Genomic DNA, 18334 nt, shown 5'->3' with positions numbered 1-18334 from the left:
CAGTCTGTGGGTGTACACTCTAACCACTGAGCCAAAACGGCTAGGGCAAGGGTTCTTTTTTAAAAACATGTTTTGGGGGCTGGCATCCAGATAGTGCATTTCCCTTATGGAGAGAGACTGAAAAAAGATAAATGTTTTGATAAATATAGATGCTTCTTAGAGGAGCAGGGACTTGAGCTGAGTCTAAAAGAAGAGGAAGGGCTTTTAGGCTGGAGAACAGCATCCTAACACCTTTATAAAGACACTTTCTGTTATAGAATCAAACAAGGAAGAAGCTTGAATTAATTTTTGTCCTTGACTCATAGTATGAATTTAGGCCCAAATCTTTTCCATTTCTGTCTTAGGTTTCCCATCTTTTCAACTAGTTGGTTGAAGCATACTTTGATCTATAGGAGCATGGGGCTCAACTGAAGTGAAAAAAAAAATAGGTTCTTGTTTATTCTGAGAACAGCTGTTGCATCATTTGGAAAATTGCTTCATCTCTCTGGGCCTTCATTTCCTCATATATAAAGCAGGGAAAAATCAATCCTCAGCTTACCTTATAATGTTGAAATCAATTGGTGAAATAACAGAAATACAGGTTTATTATAAGATGCGGCACACTTTGAACTAATTGAAAGCTGAGAACAAGAGATAGCTAGCCCGGGGGGCGTGGCTCAGCAGTAGAGTGTCCACCTAGGATCCAGGAGATTACCATTGGATTCCTGGTCAGGGCACATGCTGGAGTTTCAGGCTCAGTCCCTAGTCGGGGCGTGCAAGAGGCAGCCGATCAATGATGACTCTCTCATCATTGATGTTTCTATCTCTCTCCCCCTCCCTTTCCCTTCCTCTCTCTGAAATCAATAAGGATATATTTAAAAAAGAAGATATCTATAAATGTGGAAAGGAGTCAGGGCGAAGGTAAAAAATATTGGGGCTGGAAAAAGAAAAAAGAAATGAAGGGAAAGACAAGAAAGAAGAATGAGGGAATTTCAATGGAGATAAAGGCTGCAAGAGGAAGTGCAAGCAGTCTGGAAAACTCAGAGAGGGGCCGCAGGACTGCTGGGTCTTGTTGCCGGAGGAGCCATTTGGGCAGTGCACGGCGGTTGGGCGCGGGACCTCTTTGGCTGTGACGCCCACCACGGGCATTTATGGGCGTATACTTTACAGCTTATCTAAGACCTAAAATGGCGGCGTTTGCTCGGCGCATAAATGCTGCCTGCATACCAGGTGCGGAAAGGTGGCCAAAGGACGAACTTACTAAGGAAAGTCCAGAAACTGAACAGCTTTTGTGTTGTGGTGAGTGCTGAACCTCAAATCGGTGAAAAAGTGGTCGTTAGCTAGGCTACATACTTCGGGATAGTGTGGCCTACCTGAGTGGGGGAAGGAGCTGGCCTGTATTTCATTTTTCTCTCTAGCCTCTCTTCAAAATATCAGACGGTAATTTCTCTCTCCTTAATCACCTTACCACTGATGAGGCTAGGTGGTTCCGGACACTAGCTCCTAGGCGGGATTTTGGGTTGTTTTCCTCTCGTCTTCCATTGTTTAAATGGTTTTTTGTTGACACCATGCCGCCCCAGAATGAAAGATTGCACCCCCACAGAGCGCTTTCAGGAACAGCCTAACCTGTTGGACCTACCGGTCCTTATTTCTTCCTTCGTGCTCTTTTTCGGGTGCAAATGTCATAGTTTTGATAAACTAATCAGTTTTTAACATTCATTATGTGCTAGATTAAAATTTTTTTTTTTCTATGCCTTTTATAGGTACTCCAAATGAGGACTTTTAGGTATGTAATGCTTAATATTTGTTCTGAAAGCATCTCAGAGGTAGGTGTGTGTGTGTGTGTGTGTATGTATGTATATGTGTGTATGAATAAAGGTACTCATTGGGGGGAATTGCTATATTATTTTGTGGATTGTTGATTACTCACCAAGTAAGAGAAGAGCTAGGTTTCCTGTGTTCAGATCTGTTGGTGAAAATAAATTTATGTTATGCATAACATGTTTGCTGTATGGAGAAGACTGTAAAAAATTACATTTAATCTGTTGTTAAATGCTTATGTGATTAAAATATATGTCGGTTAAGACGTGTCCTAATCTCATGTTGCTGGAGAGAGTATGACTTGCTACAACCTTTTGAAAAAGTAATCTGGCAATATTTAGGGAAATAAAAAACTGAAACCTAATAGTCTGACTTTTAAGAATCTATCCTACTAGGCCTTGGTGGGGTATTCAGTAAGTTAGAGCATTATCCTGATAGCCAAGATAGGCTATGGTTTCAGGGGTTCTATCTCCAGTCAAAGCATATACAAGAAGCAACCAATGAATGCATAAATTAGTGGAACAACAAATCGATATTTCTTTCCCCATTCCTCTCTCTCTCTCAAATCAATAAATAAAAATAAAAGAAAAAGGAAAAAGACCCAAATCTATCCTAATGAGATAAAAGTACCAGTGTGTTAGAACACATGGACCAAGATGCCTTTGCAGTTTTGTTTTTGTGACAAGTAACTGGAAGCAACCCGTGTATTCATCGGTAGGAGAATGTTCAAATAAATTGTAGGACATTTGTATTATGACATATTCTGCAACTGTGGAAACATTTACTTCTTTACACTCTTTTGAGCTGGAGAATGCTATAATGGATTGTTATGTGAGAAAAGTAAGTTGAAGAATAATCCATCTAGTGTGATCTATGTTTTTGGTTGTGGTAATGAGGGTGGTGAAAGAATGTAAGATTAACTTTCTTTTGTTTGTCTTTTTTGGGGGGGGGGGCTTTCTATGTGTGTTACGAAATACTTAAGACATATACAGACATATAAAGGATAATACAGTGAACCTCCGTTCTCACCAACCAAACATAAAAAAATAAAACATTACTGTTATAGTTGAAGTTCTCTGTGCACCCATTCCTGTGTACCCATTCTTTTCTCTCATCCCCAGAGGTAACCATTGTTTTAAAGTGATTATTTTTCCTATACATTTCTTTTTTCAACTTTTAGAAACTTTATTTTCCGTCAGCCTTACTTCTATTCTGTTAAGAGTTTGTGGAAGAACAGCTTAAGACCACTCAGGAATTGTTCCTACCCGTTCAGTGGCCTGAGCAGTGGGGGCTGCAGACCAATCTTCAGTGGCAGGCTGAGCGGAGCTTCAGTCTTCAGTAGGAAACTGCTGAATAGGTACAGAGGGCACCTGTGCCTTCATATCAGTCTGCGACCTCAGGCTGAGCAGCAGTAAACTCAGGAGCTGGAGCAGTCAGTCCATTTACCCTGAAATTCCTCCTTGGTCACAAGCCTTTTCAGCAGTGGCCTGCTCTTCCTTTTCAATCTTTTCAGAGTCTCTGTAGAAGTAAAGATTAGGCATGACCTCCCATGGGTGTTCACGGGAGATGGTGCCACACATGCACAATACTTCCAGGCCAGCATTCACCACATCAGACCCACTAAGTAAGCTCCCTTGTTGCAAGGGGTGGCAATGTCCACATAATGCAGAGGAGAGTCTGTTACACACAGCAATGGTAGGCAGGTTAACATAAGATGCCTCTGTGAGAGGCTGGTGGTCAGTAACCACCAGAAGTCTCAGCTCCTGGAAGGCTGCCTGGGTCTGGTTAGTGAAGGTTTCAGGAGTGAAGTGGACATCAATAGGAGTGGCTCCAGTGGCAGCAGCAAACTTCAGCACAGCTCACTGGCCAGTATTCCTGGACAATATGACAGTGACATCAGGGTTTTCAATGACAACAATGGCATGAGCTGCCAACAGAATCTTCTCCCAGATTCTCTTCAGATTTAGGATGTAGATGCCGTCACTTTTCCTTTTGTAGATGTACTGTTGGAAGTCAAGAAAAAGATGTGTTAACTTTGTATGGTGACAGATGGTAAATAGCTTTAGTGTGGTGATCACTTTGCAGTGTATGCAAATGTCACATAATTATGTTGTACACCTGAAACTAATATAATGTATATCAATTATATTTCAATAAAAAAGGTGGAGTATTACCACCCATTCCACTGGTGATAATGACATGAATTAGTCTATACAGTTTAGTTCCAGTAAAAGGATAATTCTACTAGAACATTCATGTACAAGTTTCTGTGTAGGCATGTTTTCATTTCTCTAGGTGTATACTTAAGTGTTATTTTGGGTCATAATTGTTTGAGAAACTGCCAGACTCTTTTCCAAAGTGGCTGCACCATTTTACACTCACACCAGCGGTGTGTGAGGGCTCAACTTGCCTACATTCTCACCAGCATTTGTCATTATCTGACTTGATCCAATTCTAACCATTCTGGTGGGTGTGAAGTGGTATTTCATTGTGATCCCCCTTCCTACCAGGTTAGTGCCCTGATGTTACTCCATAGGGAGGTGCAATTTGAATATGCCTACAGTCACTTTGGGGTTACAGTGGTTTTATTAGGGCTGTCTTTCTCTGATCACACCCAGCAGCCAAAATCCAATAACTGAACTGATTATTTATTTTCCACAATGCCTTGGGGTGTAGACTACTGAAAACTAATCCAATCAGACTGTGGGTCCTTTGAGGGTATAGTTTCTGAGATTAGTGTTTGATGTTTGTTTCAATCCCAGGAGAACTCCCAATTGCCTTATTCCCTAGTTCCCCTGCAAATTAATTGACCTACAGTTTAGCCTGTATTTTGAATCTTTTCCTAATTGCCTTTTCAATAAAACCTCATTCTCTTTTCAGGGTTCTTTCACCATGTTCTTGCAAATGAAGTGAGTTCCTTTGGGAAGAGATTAGGAGCTATCTATTTTAGTATCTGCTTTCTTCCTGGTGCAGAAGCTCTGAGCCTGGTTTCTGGAGATAGGGATAGGGACGATGGCAAGTTCTCTCCGAGTGACATTCTGCTCTATTAGCTGAGTGTTTGGTGGAGGGGGAAGGCACATCCAGAGAGATCTTTTCAGTTTGCTTTTCCTCACAACCCAAAAGCCCAGTCTTTTCCATGCACCATACCCAGTTAAAGTCTACATTCCATCAATGGGGACTAGGTGGCAGAAGAGAACCTTTGCTTCTCAGCCACAGTTGTCAAGAACTCAGCCCTAGCAACAGGCAGCTGGGGACTGGATGAGAAACTCTGATGCCCTGTTCCTCCTTGGAAGAAAGCTCTCTGAATAGGACCTGAGGGGGAGAGGGAGCCCTTTGTTCTTGGCTGCAGGAGTCTTTGAGTGGAGTCTCCCCTTCCTTGAGCTGGGATGGGAGAGGGAAGGAGTGACTAATCTTGTTTCAAATACTACACTCACCTTTTTTAGCAAAATTTTTTTTTTTAATCCTCACTGGAGGATATTTTTTCCATTGCTTTTCAGAGAGAGTGAACGGGGGAGAGAAAGAGAGAAAGAAAGATACCCATCAGTGTGAGAGAGACACATCAATTGGTTGCCTCCCGTAAGCACCCCCACCGGGTTCAGGGATTGAGCCTGCAACCGAGGCACATGCCCCTGGCCTGTATCAAATCCTGGACCTTTCAGTCTGAGCACTGATGCTCCAACCATTGAGCCAAACCGGCGAGGGCTCTTAGCAAATTTTTGAAGCTGTCCTTGAATAGATGCTTCTTCATTTCCTGCTTGTCCTTAGAACTGTTTCCAAAGTCTTTATTTATTTAAATATGTCTTTATTGATTTCAGACAGAGGAAGGAAGAGGTGGAGAAAGAGAGAAACATCAATGATGACAGTCATTGATCGGCTGCCTCCTGCACACCTCCCACGGGGGATTGAGCCAGAAACCCTCGGCATGTGCCCTAACTAGGAATTGAACCTTGATCTCCTGGATCATAGGTCAATGCTCAACTGCTGAGCAATGCCGGCTGGGCTCCAAAGTCTTTAAATGGTTGTTTTTTAAAAAGTTTTCATCAATTTCAGTAGGGAGCAGGTCACTCGAGCTTCTCACAGTCATGCTATACGTTGATCTCTTTCGTTTATTTTGGAAAGATAGTTTTGTCAGATATAGATTTGTCAGTTGACAGACTTTTCCCTCCAGCACTTTAAATATGTAATTTCAGCCCAACCGGTGTGGAACAGCGGTGGAGCAGTGACCTGTGATTCCTGGTCAGGGCACATGCCTGGGTTGTGGGCTTGATCCCCAGTAGGGAGCGTGCAGGAGGCAGCCGATCAGTGACTCTCTCATCATTGATGTTTCTTTCTCTCCCTCTCCCTTCCTCTCTCTGAAATCTTTTTTAAAAGATTAAAAAAATATATATGTAATTTCATCACTTCTTGGCCTTTTGGCTGAGGTCAAGTATAAATATGTAATTTCACTACCTTCTAGCTTCTATGGTTTCTAATGATAGTTACTTTTGTTGCTTTTAAGATTCTTTTTCTTGGGTTTCAACAGTTTGATTATACTTTATTTCAGTGTGACTCTTGAATTTATTCTCTTTGGGGTTCATTTGGAATTTCTTAAGATGTGTAGACTGGCCATTGTTTCAAGTATTGTTTATGCCCCTTTCTCTTCCTCCTTTTCTTCTGGATCTCTCATTTTGCGTGTATTGGTATGCTTGATGCTGTCTACAGGTCTCTTAGGCTGTTTTCATTTGTCTTTATTTGTTTTCTCTTTCTACTCAGTCTGGATAATTTTACCTATCTTCATGGTCATTTATTCTTTTACCTACTGAAATTTTATGTTAACCCCTCTAAAATTCAGTGAATTTTTCACTTTAGTTATTGTACTTTTCAGCTTTGTAAATTATATTTGGTTCTTTTTTGTGTGATTTCTGTATATTTATTGATATTTTCTATTTATTGATAACACTGTTTTCCTGGTTTTCTTTAGTTTTTGCCTATGGTTTTTATTAGGTCTTTGGCATATTTATGACAGTTGATTCTTCTAGTAAGTCTAACATTTGGCTTCCTTAGGGACTCTACAATTTTTTTTTTCTTTCTGTGAATGGGCCATACTTGTTTGTTTGCATGCCTAATAATATTTTGTTAAGAAGTAAGCATTTTGAATTTTATAATATGGTGGCTCTGGAAATCATAGTACTCCCCCTCTCCAGGGTTTGCTCTTGTTGCTTCCTGTGGGCTGTAGTCATTGATTTGTTTAATGACTTCTAAACTATTTTTGCAATGACTGTATTCCTTGTCATATGTGATCCCTAAAGTTTCCATTCCATTATTTCATTTATCAGCCAGTGACCTTATAAGATTTCTTTAAGTGATAAAATGTATACCCCCCCTTTTTTTAAAAAAAATATATCTTTATTGATTTCAGAGAAGAAGGGAAAGGGAGAAAGAGATAGAAACATCAATGATGAGAGAGTCGTCATTGATCAGCTGCCTCCTGCACGCCTCCAACTGGGGATCGAGCCCACAACCCAGACATATGCCCTGACTGGGAATCGAACTGTGATCTCCTGGATCGTAGGCCATCGCGCAACCGCTGAGCCACTCCTGGCCGGGCAGCCCCCTTTTTCATTAAGCATTGTCCTGATTGTAGTACATTTCTGATTAGATTCTAGAGTTCTGAAAAAGTTGATTCTTACAGTTTTTGCCAGCTTCATCATTTCAATGGAAGGATGGATCCTAGGCACTTCCTAATCCAACCCCCCTTTTTTATTTTAAAGACTTTATTTTTTTTTAGAGTGGTTTTAGATTTACAGCAAACTTGAGAATAGGTACAGTTCCCCTCCTCCCCTCATACAGCCTATCCCCACACATGCATAGCCTATTATCAACATCTCCCATGGGAGTGCTACATTAGGTTCAACTGATGAATCTACATTGGCACATCATTTTCATCCAAAGTCCATAGTTAACATTAGTGTTCACTCTTGATATTGTACAGTATATGGGGTTGGACAAATGTATAATGAGATGTATCCACCATTATAGTATCATACAGAGTATTTTTACTGCTTTAAAAATCCTCTGTGCTTCATCTATTCTTTCCTTTGTTCCACCCTCCCTCCTAACCCTGAGCAGTCACTGATCTTTTTACTCCATATTTTTACCCTTTTCCAGAATGTCTTGTAGTTGGAGCTATATAGTATATAGCTTTTTATATTGTCTTCTTTTACTTAGTAATGTCTTTTCATGGCTCCATAGCACATTTCTTTTTTAATGCTGAATAATATTTCATTTCCGACATGTACCACAGTTTATTTAACCATTCAATGAGGAGTACCTTGGCCCTCTATTCCCCCCAGGTTTTAGCAATTATGAATAAAGCTGCTATAAGCATCTGTGTGTGTTTATGTGACATAATTTTTCAGCTCATTTGGGTAAGTAGCTGGATCATATGGTAAGAGTATGTTTGGTTTTGTAAGAAGTTGCCAAACTGTTTTTGAAATTGGCTGTACCATTTTTTATTTCCATCAGCAATGAATGAGAGTTCCTGTTGCTCCTCATCAGCATTTGGTGTTGTCAGTGTTCTGGATTGGGGTGGAGGGATCTTTTACTAATACATTAAAACATTTTTCTTTATTTTTATTCTTATTAAAACATTTTTTTCAATTACAGTTTACATTTAATACTATTTTGTACCAGTTTCAGGTGTACAGCTTAGTGGTGAGACAATCATATCTTACAAAGTGCTCCCCCTAGTATACCAAGCAGCTGCATGGCACCATACATATTCATCACAATGCCATTGACTATATTCCCCATGCTGTACTTTACATCCTCATGTCTATTATGCAGTTATCCATTTGTACTTTTTTTTCCTTCAATTTTTATTGATTGATTGCTTGAGAGAGAGAAATCATTGATGTGAGAGAACATCTGTCAGCTGCCTCCCTCATGTGCCCCGACTGGGGATTGAACCCACAAACTGGGTATGTGCCCTAACTGGGAATCGAATGTGCTACCTTTTGGTGTATGGAATGACGCTTCAAACAACTGAGCCACACCGGACAGGGCATCCATTTGTACTTTTTAATTCCTTCAACTTTTTTGCCCAGTCCCTCAAGCCCCTCCCCTCTAGCAACCATCAGTCTGTTCTCTGTATATATGAGTCTGTTTCAGTTTTGTTTGCTTGTTTGTTCTGTTCTTTAGAGTCCACATATAAGTGAAATCATATATTTGTCTTTCATTGACTGACTTCCTTCAGTTAGCATAATACTCTCTTTGTCCATCCATGCTGTCAAAAATGGTAAGATTTCATTCTTTTTTATAGCTGAGTAATATTCTATTGTATATATGTACCACAGCTTTCTTATCCACTCTTCTATGGATGGGGTTGTTTCCATATCTTGTCTATTGTGAGCAATGCTGCAATGAAATAGAGATACATGTATCTATTTAAATTATTGTTTTGTGTTTCTTCAGATAAATACCCAGAAGTAGAGTCACTGGGTCATAGGGAAGTTCCATTTTTAATTTCTTTAGGGACCTCCATACTGTTTTCCATATTGGCTGCACCAGTCTGCATTCCCACCAACAGTGCACAAAGGTTCTGTTTTAACCACATCCTGGCCAACATTTGTTATTTGTGGATTTGTTGATGATAGCCATTCAGACAGGTGTGAGGTGATATCTCATTGTGGTTTTTATTTGCATTTCTCTGATGATGAGTGATGTTGAGTATCTTTTCATATGTTTATTGCCATGTGTTGTCCTCTTCAGGTATACTGCTCACCTTTTAATTGGCTTGTTTATGTTTTTGGTGTTGAGTTGTATGAGTTCTTTATAAATATTGTATATTAACCCCTTATAAGATGTACCATTGGCGGATAGCTTTTCCCATTCAGTAGGTTGTCTTTTCATTTTGTAGGTGGTTTCATTTTCAGTGCAAAAACTTTAGTTTTATGTAGTCTGATTTGTTTTGTTTTTTCTTTTGCTTCCCTTGTCCGAAGAGATCTATCAGCAAATAATATTGCTAAGAGAGGTATGAGAGAATGTACTGCCTATGGTTTTTTTTTTTTTCCTTTTAAAATCATAAAATTTAAATTTGATTATTGAGAAATCTTGGATCCTACAAAATCTAAATGAGGATTCTAACTTGAAAAATCCTAAGACAGAGGCACTAAGAGCCTCTCATAGGTCCCTTCTAATTCTGAAATTCTCAGAGGTGCTGGATTCTAGAACTTGGGTTTTATATATGCATTTCTGAACTCGGTTATGTTCACACTGCTTGCCTATCTCCTAGAAAAGGCTCTCCACTGAGCAAAAACTGCTCAGTTTACTGCTTATGTTTTTGACTAGGAATTTTATGGTTTTGAGTCTTAAATTGAAGTCTTACATCCATTTTGAGCATTAAAAGTTGGTCTAGTTTCATTGTTTTTGCATGTATCTGTCCAATTTTCCCAGCACCATTCAGTTAATAGACTGTATTTATCCCATTGTATGTTCTTGCTTCTTTTGTCAAATATTAGTTGATTATATAGGCTTGGGTTAGGGTTAGCCTGGCCTCTCTATTCTGTTCCACAGATCTATGTTTGTTTTTAGGCATGTATCATGATGCTGTTTTGATTATGACAGCCTTGTAGTATAGTTTGATACCAGGTAGCTTGATACCTTCAGCTTTGTTTTTCTCTCTCAAGATTGCCATGGCTATTTGGGTTCTTTTGTGGTTCCATATAAATGTTTGGATTATTTGTTCTAGTTCTGTGTAAAATGCCATTGGTATTTTGATAGGTATTGCATTCAGTCTATATATTGCTTTGGGTATTATGTATATTTTAACAGTGTTAATTCTTCCTGTATATGAGCATGGTATATGCTTCCATTTATTGGTGTCTTTATCAATTTCTTTTATTTATTTCATTATTTTTTAAAAAATAGTTTCTTGATTTTAAGACTCTCACAAATAAGTGAGATCATGTGATATTTGTTTTTCTCTGACTGGCTCATTTCACTTAGCATGATAATCTCCAGGTCTATCCATGCTGTCCCAAAAGGTAGGAGATTCTTCTTTTTTACAGCTGCATAGTATTCCATGGTGTAAATGTTCCACAACTTTTTTTCCTTGTGTCTACTGATGGGCACTTGGGCTGTTTCCAGATCTTAGCTATTGTAAATAACACTGCTATGAACATAGGGGTGCATATATTCTTTCTGATTGGTGTTTCAGGTTTCTTAGGATATATTCCCAGAAGTGGGGTTGCTAGGTCAAACAGCAGTTCCATTTTTATTTTTCTGAGGAAACTTCATACTATTTTCCATAGTGGCTGCACCAGTCTGCATTCCTACCAGCAGTGTACTAGTATTTTCCTTTCTTCACAACCTCGCTAGCACTTGTTTGTTGATTTGTTGTGATACCCATTCTGACAGGTTTCTTTGGCCATGTGTACGTCTTCTTTGGAGAATTGTCTATTCAGGTCCTTTGCCCATTTTTTAATTGGATTTTTTGTCTTCCTTTTGTTGAGTTGTATGAATAGTTTGTATATTTTGGAAATTAACTCCGTATTAGATATATCATTGGCAATTATACTTTCCCATAAAGTGGGTTCCCTTTACTTTTTTCTTTAGGCAATGATACAATTATTTTATTTTTTCAAAACATATCTTTATTGATTTCAAAGAGAGGAAAGGAGGGGGAGAGAGAGAGATAGAAACATCAATGATGAGAGAGTCATTGATTGGCTGCCTAGCCCGCAACCCAGGCATGTGCCCCGACTGGGAATCAAACCCCCATCTCCTGGATGCCTGGTTGATGCCCAACTGCTGAACCATGCCAGGCCGGGTTCTTTTTACATTTTGATGGTTTCTTTTGCTGGGCAGAAGCTTTTTTGTTTGATGTAGTCCCCTTTTTAAATTTTTTCCTTTGTTTCTCTTGCTCTAGGAGATGTATCCGCAAAAATTCCAGTATGTGAGATGTCTGAGATTTTTCTGTCTGTGTTTTCTTCTAAGATTTTTATAGTTTCATGACTTACACTTAAGTCTTTTATCCATTTTGAGTTTATTATTATGTATGGTGTAAGTTGGTCGTTTAGTTTCATCTTTTTGCATGTACCTTTTTCCAATTTTTCCAGCACCATTTCTTTTTTTTCTTTTTCCCCCCGATCTTTAAATGTTTTATTTTTATTGCTTCTTAGAGAGTGGAAAAGGAGGGTGGGGGAGAGGAGACAGAGAGAGATAGGGAGGGAGGGAGAGAGAGAGAGGGAGGCCGACACCATTTTTTGAAGAGACTGTCTGTAATCCTCTGTATCCTCTTGCCTTCTTTGTCAAATATTAATGGACTGTAATGCTGTGGGTCAATTGTAAAAAAATACAGTGAACATGCCAATGAATTGGACAACCTGGGTGAAATGGACAAATTCCTAGAAATATATAATCTTCCCAAGCTCAATCAGGAAAAATCAGAAAACCTGAATAAGCTGATAACAACTAATTGAATTGAAGCAGTAATCAAAAAACTCCTAGCAAACAAAAGTCCTCAACCAGATTGCTTTACAGGAGAGCTTTACCAAACATTCGTAGGTTTGTTAATATATATATATATTTAAACATATCTTTATTGATTTCAGAGAGAGAGGAAGGGAGAGGGAGAGAGATAGAAACATCAATGATGAGTCATTAATTGGCGGCCTCCTGCATGCCCCCTACTGGGAATTGAACCTGCAACCTGGGCATGTGCCCTGACCAGGAATCGAACCTGTGATCTGGAGCATAGGTTGATGCTTAACTGGTGAGTAAAGCCGGCCGGGTTATTTCTTCATTTTCAAATGATAGCCTTCCTGGGTAGAGTAGTATTGGTGTAGGTTCTGGTTTTTCACCACTTTGAACATTTCATGCCAATAACTTTTGGCCTGAAATGTTTTTGTAGCGAAACCAGCTTTCTTTTTTCTTCTTCTTCCAATTTTCATTTTATTTAATTATTTAATGTTATTTTTAAAAAATTGATCTTTATTGTTGAAAATATTACAGATATCCCTCCTTTTTTTCCCCGTTGATTGCCTCCACCCTACATCTGCCCCCTTCTCTAGGCCTTCACCACACTATTGTCTGTGTCCATGTATTATGTATATGTGCATATAAGTTCTTTGATTAATCTCTTTCCACCCACTCCCACCTTCCCACTGAGATTCATCTGTCTGTTCCATGCTTCTGTGTCTCTGGATCTGTTTTGTTCCTCAATCTATTTTGTTTATTAGATTCCACATATGAGTGAGATCATGTAAAACTGAATCAGGAAGAATCAGAAAACCTGAATGGGCTAGTAACAACTGATGAAATCGAAGCAATGATAAAAAAAAAACTCCCAGCAAACAAAAGCCCTGGTCCGGATCGCTTCCTAATTCTTTAAGTTATAGGCTTAGATAGTTTACTAAAAATTTTTCTTGCTTTTTGAGGTAGGCCTGCAGTGCTATGATTTAGGACTGCTTTTGCTGTGTCCCGTAGATTTTGGGCTGTTCTGTGTTCATTTTTATTTGTTTCCAGGCACTTTTTGATTTGTTTCTTAATCTTATTGATAACCCATTCACTGTTCATTAACATGTTATTTTAGCCTTCATGAATTTGAATGTTTTTGAGTGTTTTTACTTCTGTTGGTTTCTGATTTTATGCCCTTGTGAACTGAGATGCTTGATATGATTTCAGTCTTCTTGGACTTGTAGAGAGTTGTTTTGTGCCCTAACATGTGGTCCATCTTGGAGCATGACCCATGTGCAATTGAGAAGAATGTATATTCTGCAGCTTTGGGGTGAAATGTTCTGTAAATATCAATTAAGTCTATCTGATCTAGTGTGCCAATTAGAGTCACTGTGTTTGTGTAGACTTTTTGTTTGGAAGATCTATCCAATGAAGTTAGTCGAGTTTTAAAAAGCCCATGATTATGATTATTGCTGTCAATCTCTCCCTTAAAGTTGTTAAGGTTAATATTGATAGGACCTTATTTATTGGCATTTTAATTCTTTATGCCTATGTTTCTCTCTGTTTCTTCTTATTACAGCAGTCCCTTTTAACATTTTCTGCAATGCTGGTTTTGTGGTGATAAACTCCTTTAGCCACCCCTGGGAAGCTCTTTATTTCACCAATTATTTTGGATGATATTCTTGCTGGATAGAGTAGTCTTGATTTCAGATCCTAGTTTTGCATTACCTTGAATACTTCATACCATTTCCTACTGGCCTGTACACTTTCTGATCACCTTATGGGAGCTCCTTGATAGGTAACAGATTGTTTTTCTCTTGATCCCTTTAATATTCTCTCTTTGTCTTGACTTTTTGGGATTTTATTTATGATGCTTCTGTGGGTGGGCCTCTTTGAATTCTTCTTGCTTGGGACTGTCTATGCCTCCTGAACTTGTGTGGCTTCATTTCTTCAAAGAAGTTTTCTAACCGTTGCTTACTCTTCACCTCCTCTGGTACTCCTATGATGTGAATATTTTTACCTTATGTTGTCCCACAGCTCACTTAAACTGCCCTCTTGTTTTTTTTTTTGTTTTTTGTTTTTAATTTATTTTTATTGAAAATATTACAGGTGTCCCATTTTCCCACCCCCAGTTGACCCCCACCTCACTCCCATCCCCTTCCCAGACCTTCACCCCATTATTGACTGTGTCCATGGGTTATGCATATATGCATATAACTTCTTTGGTTAATCTCTTCCCACCCTACACCCCCCTTCCCTCTTCCCTCTGAAATATGATTGTCTGTTACATACGTCAGTGTCTATGAATCTATTTAGTTTGTCAGGTTCTTTTGTTCTTTAGCTTCTTCTTAAAGAAGACCCTTCAACATTTCCTGTAGTGCTGGTCTGGTGGTGATGAACTCTCTTAGCTTTTCCTTGTCTGAGAAGCTCTTTATGTGACCTTCAGTTCTAAATGATAGCTTTGCTGGGTAGAGAAATCTTGGTTGTAGGTTCTTGCTTTTCATCACTTTGAATATTTCTTGCCACCCCCTTCTGGCCTGCAAAGTTTCTGTTGAGAAATCAGCTCACAGTCATACGGGTGCTCCCTTGTACATAACTAATTGCTTTTCTCTTGCTGCTTTTAAGATTCTCTCTTTGTCTTTAACCTTTGGCATTTTAATTATGATGTGTCTTGGTGTGGGCCTCTTTGGGTTCCTCTTTTTTGGGACCCTCTGTACTTCCTGGACTTTTAAGTCTATTTCTTTCCCCAGGTAGGGGAAGTTTTCTGTCATTATTTTTTCAAATAGGTTTTCAATTTCTTGATCTCTTTCTTCTCCTTCTGGCACCCCAATAATACAAATGTTGGGCCTCTCAAAGTTGTCCCCGAGACTCCTTATACAATCTTCGTATTTGTGGATTCTTTTTTCTTTTTGCTCTTCTGGTTGGGTGCTTTTCGTTTCTTCATGTCCAAATTGCTGATTTTATTCTCAGTGTCCTCTACTCTACTGTTGATTCCCTGTAAGTTATTCTTCCTTTCAGTTCGTGTAGCCTTCATTTCAAATTCATACTTTATTATGTCATCGATTTTCTCAGTTTTCATAGTACTCTTACTAATATGGTTGAGCATCCTTATAAACAGAATTCTGAACTCTGTATCTGTTAGCTTGCTTGGTTCTATTTCATTTAGTTCCTCTTCTAGAGATTTCTTCTGTTCTTTTGTTTGTGACATGTTTCTTTGCCTCCACATTTTGACTGCTTCCAAGTATTTGTTTCTATGTATTAGGTAGAGCTGCTATGTCTCCTGGAATTTATAGAGTGGCTTTGTGTAGTAGGTGTCTTATAGGGTCCAGTGGCTCAGCCTTCCCAGGCACCTGAGCTGGGCCTTCTAGGTGCTCCCCTGTGTGGCCTGTATTCTCTGACCTGATGTAGTTGATCCTCGGTTGCTGTTGGTGTCACTGGGAGGAATTGACCCCTAGGCCAATTGGCTTTGAGGACCAACTGCAACTACAGCCAAAGAGTTGCTGTGCTGGCGACACCCCTATGGAGCAAGGTTTAAATCAGTGGATGTGGTAGGGTTGTAATCAGTGTGGTCGAGTCTGACCACCAGGTGCACTGTCTCTCGGGCCTCCTGAAAGGTGCAAAGTCAGCCTGTGCCAGTGCCTTGCCCAGGGCCACCCAGCATTAGCTACACAGCAAACTGTAGTTGGTTGCTACTTGTGCTGGGCTTGTCGTTGTCCAGGAAAGGCCAAGCTATGAACCAATGCAGGTTTTCACTAGTGCCAGGCCTGGGGCTACTTATCGAGACATATGGAGCACGCTGCTGCTTGTCTGAGAGATTTTAGGAAAGTCCTAGGCATTAGGATGGAGAGGCCACTTGTATGGAAAAACCACTGGAAATGGCTTGGCTGAGCTTGCAAGTAGGGAGGGGCGAGGCCTCCAGTAATCACCAGGGTGAGGCCAAAGGTGTGAGTCAGGTGCTGCAGATCGAAATATGGTGCATGCCTGTAGGCTCTGTGGGGGGAGGGCTTGCCAAAGGAGCAATGGCCTCTGCCAGCTCTTCTATCTGGGAGAAAGCTGCCCCTCGACCTCTTGCCCTAATTTCAGGCAGTTTAGTTCTCCCCAAGTGTCCCAGGTTCCTTTCAAGCTGCTTCCTGGCCCTGGGGCTCAGAGGGAGTGTGTCTGAGTCAGTCTGTGTGGGGACCCTTTAAGTGGATCTTACTGAGACTCCCGCACCCCACCGACCCTCAGCAATAGCCCCCGCTGGTTTTCACAGCCCGAAATTGTGGCGATTTCTCTTCCCCACCCTGGAGTCCTGGGCTGGGGTCCTGATGTGGGGCTGGGACCCTTCGCTCCTCCGTGAAACCTCTGCCCCTGAGATATCCCTCCCGGGTTTAAACCGTGGCACCAGGTATGCGCTGGCAGCAGTGTCTCAGAGATTCATCCCTGATCTGTCCTATGTCTCCACCCCTCCTATCGATCTGGATGCTTTTTCACTTCCCCAGTTTTAGGTCTTCTCTCTTCAGCCAGATTTCAGGAGTTTCTGAGTAATGGTGGTTCTGTATTTTAGTTGTAATTTTGATGTGGCTGTGGGAGGTGGCCGGTACAGCTGTTACCTACACTGCCATCTTGTTTCCTCTTTCTGTCCTCCTATTTTTAAATTGTTTTTTGTTTTTGGTTCCCTGAGTGAGTTTTTCTCCCCTGTCTTCTAATTCACTGATCCGATCCTCACCTTCCTCTAATCTGCTGTTTATTTCTTCCAGTGAGTCCTTTGCTTCTGTTATGTAATTCTTACTTTCCTTCACAGTTTTCATACCTTTTTTCATGTTGTTGAACATCCTTACAATCAATATTCTGAACTGTATATTTGATGGATGGCTTATCTACTTTTCATTTAGCTCTTTTTCTGGAGATGTTTGTTCTTTCATTTGCTGCTTTTCTTTTTTTGTCTCCCCATTTTGACTGCCTATTTGTGTTTGTTTCTACGTATTAAGTAGGCCTGCTAGGACTCACAGTCTTTTTGGACGGTCTCTGGTGCAGGTCAATGTCAAGTGCTGTTTGTGACTAGCCTTAAGTACCCTGTTTGGAGCTTTCAACAACCCACGGCTTGAGTTCCTCTCTGTTGGGCCTGAGTACGTTTTGACAGGACCAAGATGCGCATGTAAGTCTGCTTTTCCAAGGCCTGGATCCAGAGGCAGATCAGGCAAAGACTGAAAGCACTCTGAAGTCTGCCTCTGCCTGCAGGCTGTTTCATCTGGTCCTCTTAATGAGCCTTAGGCTGTAGAAACTCCACCAGCTAGGGCTAGAGGTTTTCTAGCTGGGTGGGGCAATTGCTTCCTCCTCTGGCAAGAGCTTCTTGGAATGTGTCTGCCTCTGCAGTATGGGGGAATGACTGGGCATAGCAATCCAGAGGGGTGCCCTCTGAGCTTTATCTACAGAGCCCACAACTCTAGATTCTCCTCACATAGCTCCTGTCTAGCCTTTCCTCCCTCTGCTGGAGCCCAAGGTGAGTGGGTGCACACAAAACTTTGTGCTTTGGCTCTTTTAGAGGGTGCCTACATTTCTACCTGTCTCTCCCTGGCAGACAGAAACCTTGCTGCTTTTCACAGCCAGATGTTATGTGGGCACCTTTCCCAGTTCTGGTGCTCATGGCTGGGAAGCCCAGCCAGGGGTTTATGACCTAGTGTCCTCAGTGGGAATCCCCCACAGCTGAGATACCCCTCTGGACCTTCAGCTACTGCCTGTGGGAGCCCAGCCAGCCCTCTCATGCCTCCACACTTCCTGCCACGCTGTATGCAGTCTCCACTTTTCCTCTTTGGTTATGAGTTTGCTCTCTCCAGCTTGTCTTCAGTTGCAGTTGATTATTCAGGATGTTTTTTCTAAATTTTAGCTATAATTCCACTTTGGTCCTGGAAGAGTGTTAGTGTTTTGTTTTATTTATCAATTGGAGAGAGAGGAAGGGAGTGAACTAGAAAGGGGAAGAGAGAGACCGACAGACAGAGACATTGAGTTGTTGTTATTTATGTGTTTATTTGTTGTTTATTGTATGTGCCCTGGCTGCTGATCAAACCTGTAACCTTGACATATTGAGATGATGTTCTAACCAATTCAGCTGTCTGGA

General features: G+C 40.5%; 1 protein-coding gene across 6 annotated transcripts in view; it reads left to right on the top strand.

The window, feature by feature from the left end:
• Positions 1 to 1144: 1144 nt before the first annotated feature.
• LOC148090493 (uncharacterized) overlaps positions 1145 to 18334 on the top strand; it is a 184296-nt gene continuing 167106 nt past the window's right edge. For all 6 annotated transcript variants that reach the window (XR_015713710.1, XR_015713709.1, XM_087813511.1 and 3 more), the window contains exons 1-2: positions 1145 to 1278; positions 1743 to 1765. Coding sequence is in view for 4 of the 6 variants with exons in the window: in XM_087813511.1 (XP_087669637.1) it covers positions 1192 to 1278; positions 1743 to 1765 (110 nt within the window). In the remaining 2 variants the exon portion in view is untranslated. The remainder of the gene's footprint in view (positions 1279 to 1742; positions 1766 to 18334) is intronic.

This window comes from Miniopterus natalensis, chromosome X (genome assembly GCF_054644295.1).
Source record: "Miniopterus natalensis isolate mMinNat1 chromosome X, mMinNat1.hap1, whole genome shotgun sequence".
Classification (NCBI taxonomy): Eukaryota; Metazoa; Chordata; class Mammalia; order Chiroptera; family Miniopteridae; genus Miniopterus; species Miniopterus natalensis.
Note: the sequence above shows the minus strand (reverse complement) of the source record. Positions and strands in the feature narration are given on the sequence as shown.